The following is a 21,036-nucleotide window of genomic DNA, read 5'->3' on the forward strand; positions in this document are numbered from 1 at the left end:
CCATCAAGTCACCTCATGTTTACGGCGTAACAAGAACAATGTAGAGAAATGTCCCCTCCATCTTTAAATAGTATTTTTTTTAGCATGCAGCCCTTCATCTGTCTGGCTTTTTCATTCCGCCAACTTTCCTTTTCTCTATTAAACTTGAGCTACAGAATTGATTGAAAACATCAAAGCTAACTTGAAGCATATATTTCTACCAACTCTGAAAACTTCTCAAAGACTCAGAAAATAGTTTTGATGGATTGAAGTCCAGCTTTTACAAAAAAAAAGTTGACTAGTGAGGGTTTTCATGAAAATCTGTTCAAAAGTTTCTCCTGACAGACACTAAAACAAGCTACTGGCTCCTTGGTGAATGTAATCATACATTTTCTTTGATTCTGGTGAAAAGTTTAGTGATTTTGTACTGCACTTTTTAGAGGTCAGTTGGTGAAGTTAACGTTTTTAAAGGTGGATCTTGGATCTTATTGTCTCTTTGTGTGTTTTCTGTTCCTGGCAGCTATGACTGCTAATGCTAACTAGCTAGTTCCAGTAGAATACAGTAGTATTTTGTTGCATTTTTAACTCGTATTGTAGGTGTATTATAACAAAATGTAAAAACTTTTCATGATCTGGGTAAACTGTGAAGTATTACTGTTATACAAGTCATAAATTAGCAATACAGACATACCTGACTTACCTAAAGATGCTACTGTTTATTACTAGAATTCACCAATTCCCTTTTTTTGGTCGAGGATTGCTGTTATATTTCAAGTAGAATAGCCTTAAAATGGTACACCTGAGGGTCAAATGTATCCGCTCTTAGTGTTTACACTTGAAGAGATTAATAAATGCACTGCAGAAAAAGAAAATGGGAAAGTGGGTGTGATGACATAATGCTTCCTCTTGCCCCTCATCTTAACTATAACTATCGCAACTACACGTCCAACCCCAAACTTTACTGTAACATTTTTTTTAGATATATCAAGCAATTTATTACAACAGAGATAAACATTTCTTAGAACATTTTTAACTTATCAACACTCATTACCCCCAACCCCTATGTTGCTATATCTAAAATACAATAAATACATAAAAATTTACCACAAATACTGTAAAATGTCCTTATTTTCCAAAAATGTTAATGTCTAAAACTCAAAGTTCTCACACATAAAAGTCCAACAGTAAGCACAAACCAGCTGAAGTTTCCCCTTCAGAGAGGTCAAATTAATTAAACACTGTGTTCCCTCTTTTAGGATGTCCTGCATGGGGACACTGATCCTAAACACAGCTAACCAGTTACCAGCAGCAGTAACAGACCGCTCGTACAATGACTGACAGTCAATGACGCCACAAACCGCCGTGTGAAACTCCTCGTCATCCCGTTCCCTGCAGCACCCTGCGAAGATTTGACTCCCAGTGTTTCCTTCCCTCTGCCCTTCCCTTCCTTTCCTCCTCTCCTTATCCTCCCTCCTGTCATGTTCACACTGATAATTCTGGGTTTTTTTGCAAGCTCTACAAGGGGAGCTGACTATGTGTGTTATGTACCTATATCTGTTTAAACCAGCAATGCAGAGGATTTTTTACACATTTTGCTCAAAGAGTGATATAAAATATTGAAAGCAACAGTACTGAATCAAAGAGCGGCTTCAAAAAAAACGACTTCAAAATCCAGAATACAAACAGAACAATCTTCAACAGAACAGTATAACTTTTCAACACAGCTGCCTGTTGTTACTATGATGTTCTTAAAATCATCCTAAATCATCATTTTGTCACTAATAATATTTAGACATTATAATATTATGGACAAAGATAGAACATGCAACATACACACTACTAAGTTTTTTATTGTTTGCAAGTGCAAAAATCATGTTATAATGTTTGTACATAATTTAAACCATAGTCCAGAATAGTCCTGACCTGGTTGGACCACATTGTCTTTTCATAACCACGTGATAGATAACTACCAGTAAAGGTATACTTTCTAAATATAGGAACAAAGAAAAGCGAGAGGGTACATATAATATTACAATCTTACACATGTCTATTTTATCTACTGTGTGTTACATATATTTAAGTTATAACCAGTTGTCATATTGGGATACATTACGTTAATATATAGTACCAGTAAAATGTTTGGATACACCTTCCCAATCCCTTGAATGAGAAAGTGCACTGCAGTGGTTCCTAACCTGGTGGTCGAGACACTTTCAAGGGTTCCCAAGATAAAACCAATTTTTTTCTCTAATCTTTACTAAATTCTTGTAAATTAACGGATAATTTTCCTTCTTCAGGACTCTAAAATCTATTCAAATAAAACAAGGATAAATGGTCAGAACTGGTAGACGTATGAGCAGATGTTGCTTCTTTTTAAGGGGTCACAAGGCAAAAAAGTTAATATTTTTCCCTCTGTATAAACATACAGTAACACATATGACATATAAATGTATAATTCAGCATTCACAGTAATCATTTTGTCCTTCATGCAGCAGATGATCCAGCTTCACAACTTTTCACTCAATATTTTTACCGTCACAAGCTGCAGCACAACAATTCACTTCTTTTTCCCCCTGCTGTGTGAAAGGTTGTTTCTTTTCCTGTTTTCCGAGCAGGATCGATAATAAAGTAATACAATAGTAGTTTAAATGTTTGTTTCCTTTGTGAGTCAGCATCCCTCCTCTCTCTCTCTCTCTCTGGACCACAAGCTGACGTCAGTCAACCAGTGAGCTGCAATTGGTTATGTGTAACACATCACCCCCTTGTGGTTCAACCACCAGAGGGTAAACGCATGTACACAGTCAGTTGTGGGGGTTTTTTTTTCCATAATTATAACATGTCAAAATGATGAGAGCAGCATGCAGGTTCAACTGTCACATCAATTTTGACTTCTTGTATGATGAGAAACTGAGTTATAAGAAATAGAAACTTAATATGGATTTAGTGACATGAGAAACTCTTATATGCCATGGAAAATACTTGTCTCTTATTGACTGTTAGATGTCTGTTAAAACTGTATAACAAGGAGAATTCAAAGACAGATCTAGTCTACAGCTAAACCACTCTTCTTCTAAAGAATACTCTTAAGTCATATTGTTGTAAAAACGCTGCTTGATGCTGTGTTGCAAGATATCTGTCACATAAACGAATCTAACCACAAGTTAAACACAACCTACCTTGTTTATCTTCAGTAAGTGGCTGTAGTATGAATGTGATAATACACTCACAGGCATCCTGATATAGAAAGTAACAGACTCAAGACTCCTCAGTTATTTTTGTATCAGAACACGCTGTCATGTTTTATCTGGAGCTGACAGTGATGGAACATTAATTAGGAACAATTTTGCTAATCGATTAATCATTTGAGCGATTTGATTAAGGCTGGAAATCCTCAAAATCCTTTTCTATAATTGAAAAATGAAAATCTTTGGGCTTTGGATTGTAGGCTGGGCAAAACAAGCAATTTGAAGACATTATCTTGGTCTTTAGAAAATTGTAACAGGCGTTTTTCACTATTTATTATTATTATTATTCACTACCAAACATTTTAAAGAACAATCAATCAATTAATTGAGAAAATGAATGGTGAATTATTTGATAATGAAAAATAATAACTAGTATAATCATTAAAAAAAACATTATTATTAAGAGGTCTTTCTGTTCAGTTTTGTTTATTTTATTTTATTTTTTTACAAATGGTCCAAATGGGCTTCCATACATGAAACCTTTAGGTTTAAAGGGAAGTTTACTTCATATTTGGATTTGAGTTAACTACACTGTACCACCTTTGTCACTTTTTTCAGCCTGAAAATACAATTTTAGGCAACATACAGCAATAAAACTGAATGTGACAGCCTGAGAGTCATTCAAGGCAAACATGTCCCAAAATATATTTCCCTTTAAGTCTTTAACAGCTCTTTAATGGAACAATAATTTTCCAAATTAACTCAAAGAAGTAAAGAAGTCAAATAGCTTAGCGTTTGGAGAAAATTCACTTCTTCTTGGGATATTGATCTTCTAGGGTTTTATGGATCTCAATGCATGTTCTTGGAGCTTGTAGCAACGATTAGAGGAGCTGCATCGTCCGGGCGGGCTTCATCATGCAGCCATGGTGGTCGGTACTTGATGACAAACTGCTGTGGATAATGGGAAAGCTGGTCGCTCTTGTGTTTGGCACATTTATAGGAAGCACAGCTGTTTGTCATGAAGGCAGAAAATGCATTGATAACAGTGTTCATCAACACAGTCATTTCTCTGCCAGGCCGGAAAAAAACCTCCCTGATTAGCAGTTAGGTTTTGACTGACAGGCTCGATCTAAAGGGACCTTCCGCTGAATAATTCTCCTCTGTAACTAGCATGGCAAAGACCAAGGCTCACACACACACACATAGAGTTACACAAGCCATCGACCACAGAAATATATGTCACGCACTCTCATGAGAAACATTGTGTTTTATCCGTCCCCTCATTTTCCTCTTTTTTTTTTTAGATTTAGCAACTCCACTTCATGCCACACCCAGGGTCTGCTGCGCTTTGCTCGTGGACACATCAGTTTTCAGCAAGAACAGACGTTTTTTTATTGATTTTCTCTGCTCAGATGATTCAAACTGGTAGCCATACAGTCACAATCTAAATCCGTTTAGATACTACAACCCTTGTTAGTGCCTTTAAAATATTTTCTGAGAGTTCATGCGTGCGGGTGCCTTCAGTGTATTCTGTGTGGATTTCTAATGTGTGCGTGTGGACGTCTGTATATGTCATTACACGGTGGCTCTTTTGGATTCTCTTTCTGACTCAGATCTCCTGATCAAAAACCCACAGCCTCATCTTTTTCTTTTGACACGTTTCCTGACAAGCAAGACAGGTGCAGCTGTAAAATGAACCATGAACCATGTCTCTCTCTCTCTCACAGGCACACACACACACACACACACACACACACACACACACACACACACACACTTTTATGTTCACATTTAAACACAGAACACAATGAACACATAGAGTGCTTTTTCATTTGGCTATTGTGGCTGCTCACCTCTCAACTCCTCCTGCGGGGATGTGAGTGAGCGATGGACAAAGAAATTTTATTCACAAAATCAGACATCCTCACTCCCTCCAACGTTATTTTGAGGGGGTGGTTACTCATGACGCACAACACCTCAACCGTCAAATATGTAGAAAGATTTAAGTAACAGTTTAAAAGGAAAACACCTAACAAACGTCAGAATGGAAGGAGCACAGAGTACACAGCAGCTGTTGACTACCTCATGATTAATTCGAGATTTCTAAACATCATCTGCATCTACAATTGAAGCAAACTCTGATCGAGACTAAAACAAATGAACCCTAGTGTGAAAACTTCCTTAAAGAGTTAGTGGGTTTCCACAAACTTTAGTTTGAACCAAACAGGACCTGAGAGGGCATATGAATGGTCTGATATCATCAACACAAGGTGCATCATCAATCAGCCAATCAAAAATGCAGCAAATTTACATATTTGATGTAGTAAAAGCAGGCAGCTTGTTACATTCAAAGCAGTGTAATTTGTCCAAAAGCGGCCCTTGTGAATGTGTCCACGGGCGTACTTTTATATATTTATGGGATCGTTATTTGCATCACTTTGTTTTGCAGCTGTACTGTTTTGCTTCACTCTCAGCGCTCTCATAGCGTTGCAGGCAGCTGTTTTCCGAGAACAAGCTCTAAAAAGCCACTGTACACTACCTGCTCAGCAACAAACAGCAAACAAACACAGTTATCTGTAGACTAGCTGGTGAACAGCCAGATATTTCCCTCAGGAGTTGGTAGAGAGCAAAAACATAGCTAAAAGAGAGAGAATACTGGACTTACATTCACCAGGTGGACAGAAACACAACTTCCAATCAATGATAATGTTACTGCTGGATGTGGAAATAAGCAACTGTTTGCTCACCATATCAACAACAAACACACACTGTTGTGTTCCTCTTCCCGTCAATATGACATATATGAGTTATGAGTCTTTGTACGTATGGAGCTGTCAGTGTGATGGACGGACTTCCTGGGATCATCTCCCTCTCAGTAACACAGCACTGCAGTAAAACATGATCTCTGCTTCACTTTGTACCGGAGCGTCTGTTCATGACGATGATTTACAACTGTGACTCTTTTTTTTTACTCTGTAGCACTTGAAAATACAACCAATTCAACACGTGTCATCTGAAGTGATGTGTACTATTTCACATGATGTCTATACAGGATGATCAGCCTCATTTTACAGTAAAATTTCTTCATTTCAGATTATTTGTTGTTGTTGTTTTGTTTTTTTCCCTTTCTATTTGCAGCTGTTGGTTGTATATTGTAATTCAGATTTTACTATTTTAAGGTGACATTGTACCGTAACATGTGCTCATGTAGTACAGATGAAAATAGTCTTTCCTGGCACATTAACAGCAATGATTATTATAGTATATAAATAAAAATATCACATGGCTGAGCATCTCACAATCATCAAAAAGTCTATTAGTCCAAACACTCCACCTATAAATGTCCTTGACGGGAATATTGAGGATTTTTATTGGACCGAAGAAAAAAAAAATACCCCACCTCAGGTAAGATGATCTGATCCAAACTGTAAAACTTGACAGGTATTCACAGGTTTGGTTTCTTTCTTTTTGGATGTGGAGACACTTTCCCAGCGTTTGTATTTCATAGAGACACTGACATTTAGGAGGAGGCAAAGTTCAACGTGAATCAAAATGAGCACGACATTTCCACAAATGTGATATTGTGACACGGTAAAAAGCTCTATTAGAACCAGAAACTGAAGATATTTTGTCAGTTTTCATCTCATTCAGTTCAATTACCACTTCTAAGATCAAATAAACAGAGATCTATTTAATCTCCTCTTGAATATAATGAGAAATCAGAACAAATAAAAAGCTCCATGAGTCCATGTTGTGCTTGTAAACCTTAATCACGGCCATGAAATCACGACAAATTGAGAAAAGGTTACTGAAACTTTTATCAGCGTACAGGTCAGGTCAAGGTACGAAAAGGAGACAAGCTCGGGCTGAATGGTTAACATTTGTGAAGTTTAAATGTAAAATCATTCATTTGATGAAAAAGCATGGACTCAGTGGAAGCTGTGCTTGTCTTTGCTTCATCCAGTGATTTCAGTGGTTGTCATAGTGACGGAGGCTTTTTAAATCCAGCATTACCTTGGCTCTCGCTGTTCTTTGGATTTCTTTTGCTGCTTGAAAATACTTTCTTTCTCTATCACACGCACACACACAATTTGACTTGCGAGTGAGATTAAAAACTTGACGACTTGAATACTTGCTAAGATTTGCACATAACAGTGTTTTGGCCTTTTTTTTCTCAAATACAATTGACATAAGAGGAAGGTTGAATGCTGTCTCTACACACACACACACACACACACACACACACACACACACACACACACACAGTCAGTGTGCAAACCTCAGATGTATGCTCCCATCTCATCATGAAAGCATATACTGTGCACACTCTTACACAGACTTGTGTACACAGTCAGCAGGCATGAGACAATATGTTTCTTCCAGATTACAAACACAGTAGGAACTTCTGGTTTCAACCTTTTTCTTTTTCCATTTACATTTGTTTGTGATCAATGTTAAGCTTAGATGATTCACTTAAGCTTAAAAAAGAAACAAAACAAGCAATTCTCATTACTGTGCAGATGTGAAGAAGAACAGCTGCATTCAAGTTAATGACAATCATAACACAAGAAGCACAGATATGCAGCTGCAAAATTTATTGAAGAAAAGATATTTTTACAAGCTGTTTAACTCCTAAATTACAAATATTAATGATCAAGCCGAGTGGCACTGAGATCAATAGAGTATCATTCATCAAGATGCACACCATGTAACTGCATCGTCTGTGGTTCACATCCAGCTGTGAACCTTTGTTGCCTGTCACCCCCCCCCCATCACTCTCTACCTTCAATTCCTGTCATCTCTTCACTGTCTCCATAACAAAGGCATAAAATATCTTTTAAAAAAGAAGGCAGAAAAGCATCTTTGTGTAGCACTCCTCCTCACAAACACAACTGTAATTTAACCTTCATGTTCCATGCTACATGTGCTGTGCTCCTAAGTCACATAAAAGCCTGATTGTACAGTATTGCATCCCACTCACCATTCCTAGACTCTCCTTAAGTAAACTAATATATTGTCAAGAAAAGGCGTAGTGTCTCTCAACCAGCTAGTTAGCAGCTCATTCAAGCTGAACTTCAATCTTCAATGCAGTGTTCACAAGGCAGGCAAAAGAAGAAGACGATTGAACAAACTACACCGAGTGACCACAAAAATAGAAATCCCTGCACACTGTAAACAATTCAATACAATAGTATAAACTCTTATCAATTTTAGTAACTGTTGATACCTTATCAGAGAGATTTTGTCTCAACTTGAACTTGTGGTGTTGCTGTATTAGATTCTATTTTGCGCTTCCTATATTGTCTGTAAATGAGATGGACAAAATATTTTAAAAAGTACTCCACCAATTTAGCATTGTACTTCTCTAACATTGTAAAAAAAAAAAGTATCAAAATTGATGCAGCAGAACCAGAGATATAAAGTTTCTTTTATTCTTCTTCCTTGTCAAAACTTGGCACCTACATTACCCACAATGCAACTTGACCGTCCACAGTTCGGTCAGAGATTGATGTGTATTATGCTAGTAGTGGTTAATGTAGCCTGGAGCTGCTAGCCTCGAGCAGAGATGAGGAGCTACAGAGGTGTGGTAAACTTGTCTTCAGCCCCGACCAACGCTGACTCAAGTGACATCACTTAAGGCAATTTATCAGATTTCACACAGCTCCCTCTGGACCCAAAAAATAGTTTGTTTTTTTTATATCATATTCACAATGCTCCCCAAGATCTGCAATCAGACTTTTATGTGTTAAATCAGTGGAGCTCCACTTCATAATGAAGTCAAATACAACAACATTACAACAGTTTTTATACTGAGGTTTCTCACTGCCTGAAGAAAGATTTAAATACCAGCTCACCAACATTACAAGCAACCAAAGGGAGGCAGAAAGAGCTGCAGCAACATGAGAACTGATTCACCAAAGTATTTGTTGTAATCTAACGTGTCTCCTCTAGCCGTGTTGTACGAACTTTTTCTGCAGTGAGATATTACTGACCTCACAGACACGTACATGTTGCCTCTAAACCAACAACACGCCATTTTACTGTCTCGTAATGTTGCAGTTTTCATCAATTTCTCAGGATTTTTTTTATTTTTGTGTGAATGTGTTCTCTCAAACATCTGTGATTGTGTATATGTCAGGCTTTTTTGTTGTTTTTACCAATTTTCACTGGAAAAAAATATCTGAATTTGTTTTAAATGATGGATCAAGTTAACCTTGTGTTCAAGCAAAGTCTTCTTTCAGCAAAGTCAGATCAGAATATGCGTCATGTAATGGATTACAAAAAGTGTTCTGTTTTATATGTTTTGTTTCCTTTCAATACATAAAATATTGATTATCGTTATGGCAACATGGAAGTTCTTAAGTTCTTCGTCATTCTGATCACGCGTTAAGAATATGAGGAAACGAAAACAACTAATGAAATTTGTGGTACAAAGTCTTTTGTTTAATGTTCAATTGATATTCTAGTATCTGTCCCTTATTTTCTACCCATAACTACTTGGTTGATATTCAGGAGCATGCATTTGTAGCCTTGACTTGTCACAAATAATTACAAAAACACATTTATTGGCATAAACATTATAAAACAAATCCACACAAATTATTCTCAACAGATGAAGCATTAGAATTTAATTATAGGGAACATGATGCCCTGTTGCACTGGATGTCCTTGTCTTCTGCATATATTAACACATGCATGTTCATACACACACACACACACACACACACACACAGTAAAAATCCCCCCTCTGGACCCACGCAGACAGTTAAGAAAAAAATCATCTTGCATATGATTTTATGTGTTGCATAGTTTAGTGTTGGTGAATGACAGAAGTGTGTAATCTGTTGTGGAGGGGTGTTTTGTGTGTTTAACTGCTGTGTGTATGAAGACAACAAAGTACCTTAAAGTGTAATTCCACCGATGGCCACTAGATGCTGGTTCCAACTGGCTCACATTCAAAAAGCATAAACTTCTCTCTAGAAATACTAAATTTCTTCAACAAGTCATTATAGTCTGAATCATTAAATATGGGCCCTGTAATAAGTTCCCTGGTGGTCATTTTGGAAATTATTGCTCCATTAATAAGATTTGAAGACTTACAGTAGCTTTGATGTCTGCCATGTGGGCGTTGATTGACAGCTGTGATTGACTCACACTCAGTCGGACTATTGTCACAATATTTCAGTAATTTTAATGTCAGTTGATTAAGACAGCCATCCTGTTAGCACAAGTTATCTAAAGTAGCTAGCTCAAGTGTGCAGCGCTCGGTGTTCCCAGTAAGCTAGCGTTAGCTTCGGCCTGAGGTAGCGGGGCGTGTTTCCAGAGCGTGAAAGTCAACACCTCACACTGCTTATCTGGAAGGTCCTGTCTCCAAACGGAAAAGATGGCGCCGACCAAGAGCTGCAACTCTGGGCTTCAAACCAGCTCCAATGCAAACCACCGACGGGTGATGTCACACATCATATACACACACACTGCCTGTCCATGAAAACACACTGAGCATACTGCAGGCGTGCATCATTCTTGCAGTATAACTTATTCTCTGATGTCACAATCCAGCTCCTCAGATTTTAGATATTTTTTTTCTCAGATGTTCTTCCTCTGAAAACCTTGGGATTCTCAGAATCTTTTCAAACCGACAGACAGTCCATGAGTGTACAGTGATTGAAAACAGCATACCACTTGAAAAACAAGCTCCCGACCACGAATAAAGCCTCGCTTAAAGGCTACAGAGAGAATAAAGCGAGAGGAGGCCTGGCAGCAGGAGCAGACAGTACGTGAGTGAATGACGAGTTGGTAAAAGAGACAGAAAGAAGAAATGTGGCAAAGTGCAAGGATGAGAGTAGGAACAAGACAAAGAAATGCAGAGGCAGAGTGATGCCGGGCAAAGTCGGTAAAAAGAAAAGGAATTTAAGAAAAAATACTTTGATGAAGCTTCACTTTTATAATACAAGACACTTTGTGCATTTAAAGAAAAAAGCCTCCAGTTGAGAGTTGTCGTCATAAGAAAAATGTATAAGCCAAGGTGTTACAGCTTTGATTCTGTTGATAAAATAAGAGGAAAATACAAATAAACTGTTACTGATGTTCTCCTTCTGAGATGAGGAGGAAAAAGGTGCTTCCCATGGGACACATTTGCTGTTGTGCTCTTGCATTTAAACAGCAAAACAGCACAATAAGTCATCTTAAACAACATATCTTTATCCTGTAACAGCTGCAGCTTGATTCTGTAGTCGTTCAAATTAAAGTCGAACCTAATTTGTGAATAAAAAAACATGATTTCACAAGTGTTGACTATCATAAATGGAAATTTGATGCGAGTTAAGGAAAAGATACTTGTATGATATACTGTAAAACACAAATGAGCTATGTAACACTTCTAACTGCCGTTAGATTTGTCTCACGTTTACATGAGGGATGACAGTATAGTTATAACTCCTACTTTGAAAATACCTGCATTATTTGCAACATCTGCACTTAGAATTATGCATCTTAGATCTTTATAATCCCAAAAATACTGCAACAACCTTATAAACAGATATGTAACTGGCTAAATGGAAAACAAAAAGAAAAAAAGTCTTGATCTTCAAATATACATGTAGTTAAATGGTTACTCCATTGATTTAGTATTTCACTTTCATATTACAGGAACTCAAAAGAGACAAATTAGACAATGAATGGTCAAAATTGAAGCAACGGAGGCTGAGATATCCTGACTTTTAGTCGCTAGTAGGAATCAATATCCAGAAAACGCTCAATCCTACTTCACCTATAATGCAACTCAATAGTCTGTCATTAGACGTCTGCTGCCTGATAAATGCCTTTCAAACTCTATGTTCTCAATAAATGAATAAAAAAACCTACAACTTTTAAATCCAATCCAAGATAACCATCATGACATCTACAAGATTATTTTCTAAGACTTTAAAAAATCTTCCAGAGCCACAGGAGAAACTATAAAACCGTTTTCACAGGCTGAGGAGTAACTAATCATAAACTCATCTTCATGTAGAAATCTGCACGCCCCTTTAAACAAAAAGTGAGTTTACATATTACTCATTTTGCTGCACTGAAACACTCCAAGGCCTCCTAAAAGTCCAACTCCTGGATCGTCCTCGACACTGGTTCATCTTCTCTCCTACAAAAAAGTATTCTTTGCTTCAGTCATTTTATAATTCATCATGTGAAACTGCTACTGTTTTGTTGAATGTGCAGATTGAATCCTATGAGCTTGTGGTATTCATAGACATATCTCATTCTCTGCCTTCAGCCTTTTGGGTAAAGCTGTAGTGACTGTAACTTCTGTTGGTCTTGATAAACTGGTAAAGTTGGGTTGAACCTTGATGGGTGGAGCTAAATAAGATTAAATACCCATAAAAAAGTCAAATGGGCTTAAGGAGGAAGCAAATATTATGAGTTATAGCTCTCTTAATAACCAAAAAAACACTATGTACCAGGTACCATTACTGCATGTTACTAACTTGGCTTCTTCTCCCGGATTTTTTTATGCTTTCTCATCTCGCAGGAAACCCTGAGTTGCAGGCCGAGCCTTCGCAACTATTGCTATTGCTGCTGTTATTGTTATGATTGTTGTTATTCTGTCCCACCCTCTCCTCCTCCTCCTCCTCCTCCCCCTCCTCTCCCTCCCCCCTTCTTTCTTTCTCTCTCTCAACCCAACCGGTCAAGGCAGATGGCCGCCCACCAAGAGCCTGGTTCTGCTTGAGGTTTCTACCCGTTAAAGGGGAGTTTTTCCTTACCGCTGTCGCCAAGTGCTTGGTCATGGGGGGAATTGTTGGGTCTCTGTAAATTAAAGAGTACAGTCTAGACCTGCTCTATGTGAAAAGTGCCCTGAGATGACTTTTTGTGGTGATTTGGCGCTATATAAATAAAAATTGATTGATTGATTGATATATATATGCTACTGTTATAAACAGACATTGTTGCTAAATCAAAAAGGTCTGTTATGTGCTTTCAGTACCTTCTAAATACAACAGTTTAAGGTGGAATGGGACATAAAGCTTTATATAACTGCTGCCGTGAATCTAATCTTCGTCCCCTGTAAAGCCGGACAGAGCGGAACAGGTCATCATTTCATTTTCCCAGAAGTTACTATGATGATCCTCTCTGACACATTTCCTGAGATGATTTTAATACTTGACTCACACACGCTATGTGTTAGGCAGATTGAGATGATGCCCGGTGGATTAAACAGTCCCGTGGTTGTTGTGGAGTCTGCATATGTGATGAAAATAAATCTGAAACAGTTTTTTTTTTTTTTTCATTCAGAGGGCCGATGTTGCACAATGCCCGTCAGGTCCAATTCTAACGTAAGATGAAATTACAGATGCAAAGATGAAAAAATGTGTTTCCTTTTGAGAACATTTTCATCACTGGAGTTGGACATAAACCATTATTACACAACATTATCCAGCACACCAAATCTGTTTATTTCTGTGTCCCGTCCTCCTCGTTGATCCATGTGACTTTCCTTTCCTGTAAATTCATACAAAAATGACTGTGAAGCATACTGATATTCAGACATATCTTCCTTCATTTGATAGAGAGATGTTGAGCTAATAATGTATAGAAAATGATGAAAAAACTCACCAGAGATGTTAAAAAAAGACACTAAACTTAACAGATCCTTTGGTTTTGGGACTAAATGATGCTTTTCCTCCATTAAAATGACTGTAGAGCTCAGTATTCTGAGTTTTTTAACAATGGATCCACACAGTTTCAATGTCACCCACAGCCCAGGTCTAGTGTTGAATCTATAGTGTATGAAGGAAGTGTTTAATGTGAATTTCTATGCATTTGTGGTTACTCAGGGTACAGCATGAGTTGCAATATTTGCAATATTCAAAATAATACACTCCATTTCTTGCTGTGTAGACCAACGTGCCAGCAGCTGGTCACTAAACTTGGTGACTGTGCTTCATAATTTCATTAGAAAAAGAAAATAATTGGCAATCCCTGTCCTATTTGATATGTCATCTCAGGGACCGCTCGGTTTTATCTTGTGACCCCTTGGTGGGACCTAACCCCCAAATTGGAAACCATTATATTACAGCACAACAATGACTGAAAGGTCACGTTAATTAATAAGAAAGAAAATGGGATTTAAGGATGTGCAACAGGGATATTTTATGCTTTCATGAAGGTTCTGTGGGGCTGTCATTAAGGATTATCTCCAGAATCAACTATATATTGATTGGTTTAATCAATCAGTTAATAATTTGGTCTAAAATAATGACAAATATCCAGCACTTATCAACTGTCAAAAAACCCCAAAGGAACTTTGTATGTTTCCTTGACTCACTGAATAATCACCTATCAAAATACTTTGACTAATTCACAGTCAATTAACTAATCAATTAGTTGACTGATCACTGCAGCACTTCTTCACTGTACAATTATAAAACACAGCAACAATCCAACAAAGATCAGAACCTCTCTGGCAGAGAAACAACAAAGTTCAGCTAAAAAAAAAACAGCTACGTCACTTCAGATTTATCCATCATTCATAGTAGAGTTGAAAGTGAACAGTCCTCAGGCGAAGCCACGAAAGTACAGGTGCAGGGTGTGTGTGTGTGTGTGTGTGTGTGTGTATGTTTGAATGGCTATAATTGTGAGAACCAAGTGAGTTTTAGACCTGAGAAGTGAGGACATTTTGGCAAGTCTTCACTTTCTGACGCACCTTCAAAGGGCTGTTTGAGGGTTCAGAATTGGTTTGAGGGTCAATGTTAGAGTTTAGTTTAGGTGGGTTGGGGTGGGCATTTAGTTGTGATGGTTAAGGTTAGGGTTAGGTTTAGGGAATGCATTATGTCAATGAATGTCCTCAGTAAGATAGCTATACCTACATATGTGTGTGTGTGTGTGGCATAGCGTGTGGCACAGTGTGTGGCACAGTGTGTGGCACACTGACCCAAATACTAGCAGCATTTGAGTCTTTAGACGTTTCTTCTTGAGACACCGTATGTTGGCGCCGCACGCAGCACGACTTACAGCGAAAATCACCAGGGCGTCTATAATCACCCTAAAATAAAATTTGGAAGGATTCTCTGCAAATCACAGAAAATCCCCCGCTATGGCAACAAAACAGTGGCAGGAAAGGAGATACAAAAACGCCACAAAGTGTGACGAGGTCATAACAAACTCATTACTGAGCACCAGAGTCAAGAGATAAACCACAGAGCTGCTGCGGGAACATTTTAGGATTATTACAGTGCTTTTTCGTGCGCGTAAAGACGCAAATAATGCGCATTATAATCTGCAGCCCGCAGCAATATGCTGGATAAACATCTCGTCACTGTATGCATCGGTGAGTGTGTGCAGGGCAGAGCACCGTAGCAGCAGCGTTTAAAAAAAACCCTGAACCTGCAGGGATCACTGTCAATGAAGTGCTTTTCAGCACAGCGACTGCCAATCAAATTGATGAACAAAGCCTCAGCCTCCTGTTGCCATAGAGAACTCACGAGATGAACAGGCAGACTGCAACTTTTTATCCATGAATAAAAACTCAGTGTTTGTATAAGAGCATCAGATCATATATTAATGCAGTAAAACATTGGAGATCTGTTACGGTGTATTTTAAAGCATCTTTACCTCGAACAAAGGAGGAGTTCCCTTGTCTGGAAGTGTGCATCCCAGTAATTCAGCCAGGAACTTTGCCATATAGAGGTGAGAAGTGTGCTCCTGCAATATTCCTGAAATGTGAAAAGAGGAGCTGAATCAACAGGAGGAGAGTCCTCTTCTTTCAGTCAGCCTCGTGAACTTCTTTGTGGCGTTCAAGGACCCTGCGCGCATCCCTTATTTTTCCCTCCGACTGCCCAAAAAAATTAACCCCGGAGCGGAGACTGAGGTGTGCCGCTGGATGAGAGGTGCAAGATGCCACTGGGTTCAGCGCAGGTCAGCCGCTGGAATGGATGAGGGAGCTTATAGCCTGTGGCTCTCGCCTCCAAAATCCTCTGTCGGTGAATGGGCTCACCATCAGCAGCGGTGTGGAGTCAGCAGGAGGGGCCGGGGCTGAGGGGGTGTAGGCGGGCCAACTAGCTATCAGGTGGTTTTCATCGACCACGTTTCCCCCCCCGTTCAGAGATGAGATCTGGATCCAAATTCATTTGAGCTGTGGGTTTTTGAAAAATTAGACCAATATTTTAGACTCAATTTAAAGTTTGGCCATCATATAAATAGATATAGATATAGACATAGATATAGATATATAAATATTGATATATTGATATATAAATTCTCTAGCAAAGTTTTATTTCCTGGTAAACTTGTACGTGGACTCATGATTAAACTGCAATTCATTCATGTTTTATGAATTTTAGAAACCAATATTTTTACACTCAATATCCTCAAGTTTGACATATCCAAATATACATATTACATAGCTGAATATAAACATATATTTTAATATTTCCCTACCAAAATGTTACTTCCTGATTGTTTGTAGAATGTTCTGACACGTTTAGGAACATCAGTAGGAAAACTGGGAAGAAAACTCTACTTTGCTAAAAATAGTATTATGTAGGCTACATGGTATTGTCATAAAATATACATATATAACAGAATAATTTGATAATTTGAGATTTTACTGACTATTGACATTTGGTCAGTGAGTAACACCATCATGTAATACTGAACCACATGACTGGCTGATATAATGTATGACCAACATTATGTGTTTTGTGTTCTTTCAGTCTGGGGCCAATTTTCATAGTTTGGGTTTGGCCTATTGGTTCTGTTGAAGGGAAACCTTAACAATGATATTTTAGGCAATCATGTTGTGCTTCTTGCATCGTGGCAACAATTTGGGGAAGGCCCTTGCCAATGCCCCGATGTACAAAACCAGGTCAATATAAAAAAAGGATTTTCCAGTTTGGTGTGGAAGAACTTGACTGGCCTGCACAAAGTCCTGACCTCAACCCTGTCTTAACACCTTTGGGATGAACTGGAATGACCTCTGACCTCTTCCCCTTTAATAGGAAACGTATGAAACCCACATTGCACAGGAGAGAAATTGATAAATAGAGTATTTGTACCATCAACTCTTGACTCATAACTGTCTGCAAATCATTCCTCTATTCTGGATAAAGGAGAGTTAAATAAAGTGGGTGGTGCAACATGACTAATGAGCTACGATAGCTTCTGCTATTTTGGCTCTCTGATCCCTCAAAGGTCAGCTATAACTGGCGATATGACTCTCCATTATGGGCAACACTGCAAATTTATGTGTCAAAGTTCACCAAAGTTGAACTGACATAAAGATTTTCATGGATTTACCCCTGCGAGCAAATCAATTAATCATGGTGTTTCTGCTGAAATAAATTGGTGTGACCTACCATTTATATTAGCATATCAATGCCTATAATTTTGGAATGCCATGTTCATGACATTTGGATTTAATTAAGATAAGATAGGCTATACTTTATTGTCGCCTTAGGGAATTTTTTTCTTGACCTCAGCATAGTTGCATCACAAAACATTTTCCAAACATACTTAAATACATACTTTACATGTACAGGCTTATACCTTACATCATTTATACAGAAAAAATAACACAATAAGACAAATGAAAGCGATAAAACCACCACAGCTTATTAAAGCAGTAAAATAATACTGCACTAGTATTGCACATTGTACCAGAATACTGCTAATCTAACCATGAAAAAACAATAAAAACCATCTGAAAGAGTGTAATTCTTTGTGTCTTTTATCTATCAAGTGAGGGGATATTTTAACACCCTTTATTTTAAATTCCACAGCTTCTCTTGTAATGCCATAAGCAGTCTATCCAGCATCAACAGTGAGCAAATTAAACTGTCACTTGAGGTTTCTGGGTTGAGTTGTATTTATTGAATATTCATGGACTCGCAGGACACCTGGCTGGAGGATCAGGAGGTACTGCTGTGAGCATGAGGAGGGTTTTTAATATTCCTTTTGCCTGTTTGCATCTTATTTGATTGTTATTTCTCATAATCAGACTTATCATGATAGTCAGTGATGCAAATGTTTGTCTCGTGTTGTTAAATTATAGTCATTTTTTTTTTAAAAATGTTCATCAAAAACTCATAATTCATTTACAGCTTTAGTTTTTGTCCCAGGGTCAGACTCAAAACCCCTGAGGAGGTCGATGAGAGGATTTTTGTTAGGGTTCATTAAATGCAAAATCATCCTTTTTGAAATTAATATTTACAGCTTCTATGATTCTTGCAAGAATTAATTTAAAAGTCTGAATATTATTTGGTTCAAAATGTAACATTTTTCACGTTTATGCCTTCAGCAAGAGGTTAGGAGCAGTGCGGTAAGTCAGGAGGCTACAAATAGAAAATCAGATATTAAGTGCCAAAACCGCTCAGACGATTTATGAGACAAGACCACAGGAAGTTTTCCATTTCAAGATAAGATGTGCAAAATTTAGGTAAAAAAAAAAAGCAAAAGATCAAGTTAAATTTCAATTCTGCTTCCTCATAACCATCACCTCTTCTGACCTGCTTTTGCGATTTACTCCTCATCTTTCAGGACGCAGCACCAACTCTAAAATTCAGCAGGCGTCTGTTCATAAGCTGCTTGTACTCCCTAGGTATGCTCTTATTCTGTCAAACATCTTTACTCCCTCTAACCCCCACCCACCACCACCACCCTTTCTTCCTTCTCTCTCATATCTGTCAAGGATTATCAGTTTGTCTCCTCTGCGATGTGGGATTCATACATGTTTCCTGTTAGGAGGGAAAGAGGTCAGAGGTCAAGCTGCACAACGCTGTCAACCTGAATAGACTTAAGTGAATGAATCACTGTCACCTCTCTTGTGTTCTTGCACCAGAAAGGACAGTGAATGCAGTTGTTTTGACAAAGGGTGGAGGAGCTGGATGAGGGGTCATGAAGTCTGGAGAAGGAAAGTATCGGCAAAAGTAAATTCCTATCAAGGAATATTACTTTGTGAGCAAGTTGCAAAGTGATTGGAGCTTTTTCAGGCGCTTCTGGTTCCAGAAAAGTCAAAATCCCATTCATTCTTCCCACAAAGAACGTTATGTAACTAACAGCTGGAACGCTTCAGTGGCTTGGATCAGCATGAAACTCTTCTTCCATCTATCATCAGTACAGAAGATGAGCAACTGCTTTAAAAATATCTGGTTATTTGATGAAAAGTCAAGGATACAAGATTGTGTACATAAAAACGTTAGGTTAACTACGACTCCCAAGGCACATTTCGACAAGAAACATCCAATCCCAGAGCTTAAAATTCTGCCACATGTGCCGCTAATGGCGGGCGGAAGCTAAAGATTACGACGTTGAGAAAACTGATTTTTCATTTCTAGGTTACTTTTTAGAGAATTCAGCAACAACGACCCATCACCACTTTGATTCAAGCCTCTGACTAGCCTCTCCATAGAAACTACTAATGAGGCTCAGGGGTATTGTCTTATTTTTAGCGGCCATAATATACACCTATAAGGTCATTACATTGTCAGGCGGAGTCCTGTGTTTCTATGTTGAGTAACATTTAGGACAGAAAAATTTGAAGTGTAAATATAAAATGGAAAAAAACAATTCCTTGATGTTTGCACTGTACCATCCAAGCCCCACTAATAAAGTTCAAAAAGGTTAGTTATCCTCAGACTAATCTTCAGTGAGGCCCAATGCTAATGCTAAAGCTAGCTTGCTAGTGATATCAACACTCCGAACACCACTGCCAGTTTAAAACCAATCTCTCAGTGATATGCAAGGCCCAATGCTAATGCTAAAGCTAGCTTGCTAGTGACATCAACTCTCCGCACACTACTGCCAGTTTAAAACTAATCTCTGAGCGACATACAATGTCTGCATCGCTGATTTTTTGCTAAACACTGAGGGATTATATTATCAAAGACTGCTCCGTCTTCTCTGTGAGCCAGTGTCGGTTATTTAATTTTTTGCCTGCAAGAAATTAGTCTTGAGTTCCTACTAATAATCAAACAAAGCATTACTTTCTGTAAACTGTCCTCCATTTCTCATTTATCGCATGTGTCTGCTTTATCCTAGTAGCATCATTCCATACAAGTACAACTAGTCTTAAACCACTCTTTCCATATTGTAAAATACTTCCTCAGTGCAGTGTGCAAGGCCACTTGTTTCTCATGTAATACCACTTTTTAGAGTAATGAGATCCTGCTATTTTCATCTGTGTCGAGGTCTTACTTGACTAATATTGCATTTCAGTTTTTGTAACCATTTGTTCAATTGAAGTGACCGTGAACACGATTTCTATCTCACCTCATCCCTACTTTCTTTACACCTTCTGCATTGTGTTTCCGCCTAAGCCAGTAGTAATTGGTGAACCAGTAATATCCTCCATCTATCACACGTATCTACAGGGAATCTCTTCCACCCATTAAAGAACTGTGGAGGCTGAGCCAAATTACTCCAACAGACATTTCAACATAGATCATTACCCACTCTACACATACGTACTGTGCAGGTTATCAGGTTCACTCTATCCTAGTTTAATCTGTGCAACATATACATTATTTTCAGACAAAAGGACTCTTCTTACATGAAAGGCTCAGTTCATTTCATTGAATAAAGTCAAGAGAGGCAATATTTAATGTTAATCCTGAGACTTTCAAAGAAGTCAATACCAGTATGTTTATCTTGGATCCATTTCCAAACCACTAACTTTCCATTTTACTTATACTGTAAGTCTGGGATAAAACCAGTAACCTCACAAATAACAGCTGACCTGCTTCACCACTTGAACTGTAAACCACTACTTTCCTCTTTCCCCACATCTCTGGTTCCTTTTCCTTTCTTAAACTCTTTCTCTACCTGTTACCCTTAATGTCGCTGTGTGGGACATTATGGGCATTATTCATCTTCTCAGCATTAT

The 21,036-nt window shown here is 38.1% G+C and overlaps 1 protein-coding gene across 1 annotated transcript in view; it reads right to left on the reverse strand.

The window, feature by feature from the left end:
* Positions 1–16,186, reverse strand: part of rasgef1ba (RasGEF domain family, member 1Ba) — a 146,887-nt gene extending 130,701 nt beyond the window's left edge. The window contains exon 1 of the mRNA XM_042421025.1: positions 15,771–16,186. Within this exon, the coding sequence (XP_042276959.1) occupies positions 15,771–15,839 (69 nt within the window). The 5' untranslated portion in view covers positions 15,840–16,186. The remainder of the gene's footprint in view (positions 1–15,770) is intronic.
* Positions 16,187–21,036: the final 4,850 nt, after the last annotated feature.

The sequence above is a fragment of the Thunnus maccoyii genome, chromosome 9 (assembly GCF_910596095.1).
Source record: "Thunnus maccoyii chromosome 9, fThuMac1.1, whole genome shotgun sequence".
Classification (NCBI taxonomy): Eukaryota; Metazoa; Chordata; class Actinopteri; order Scombriformes; family Scombridae; genus Thunnus; species Thunnus maccoyii.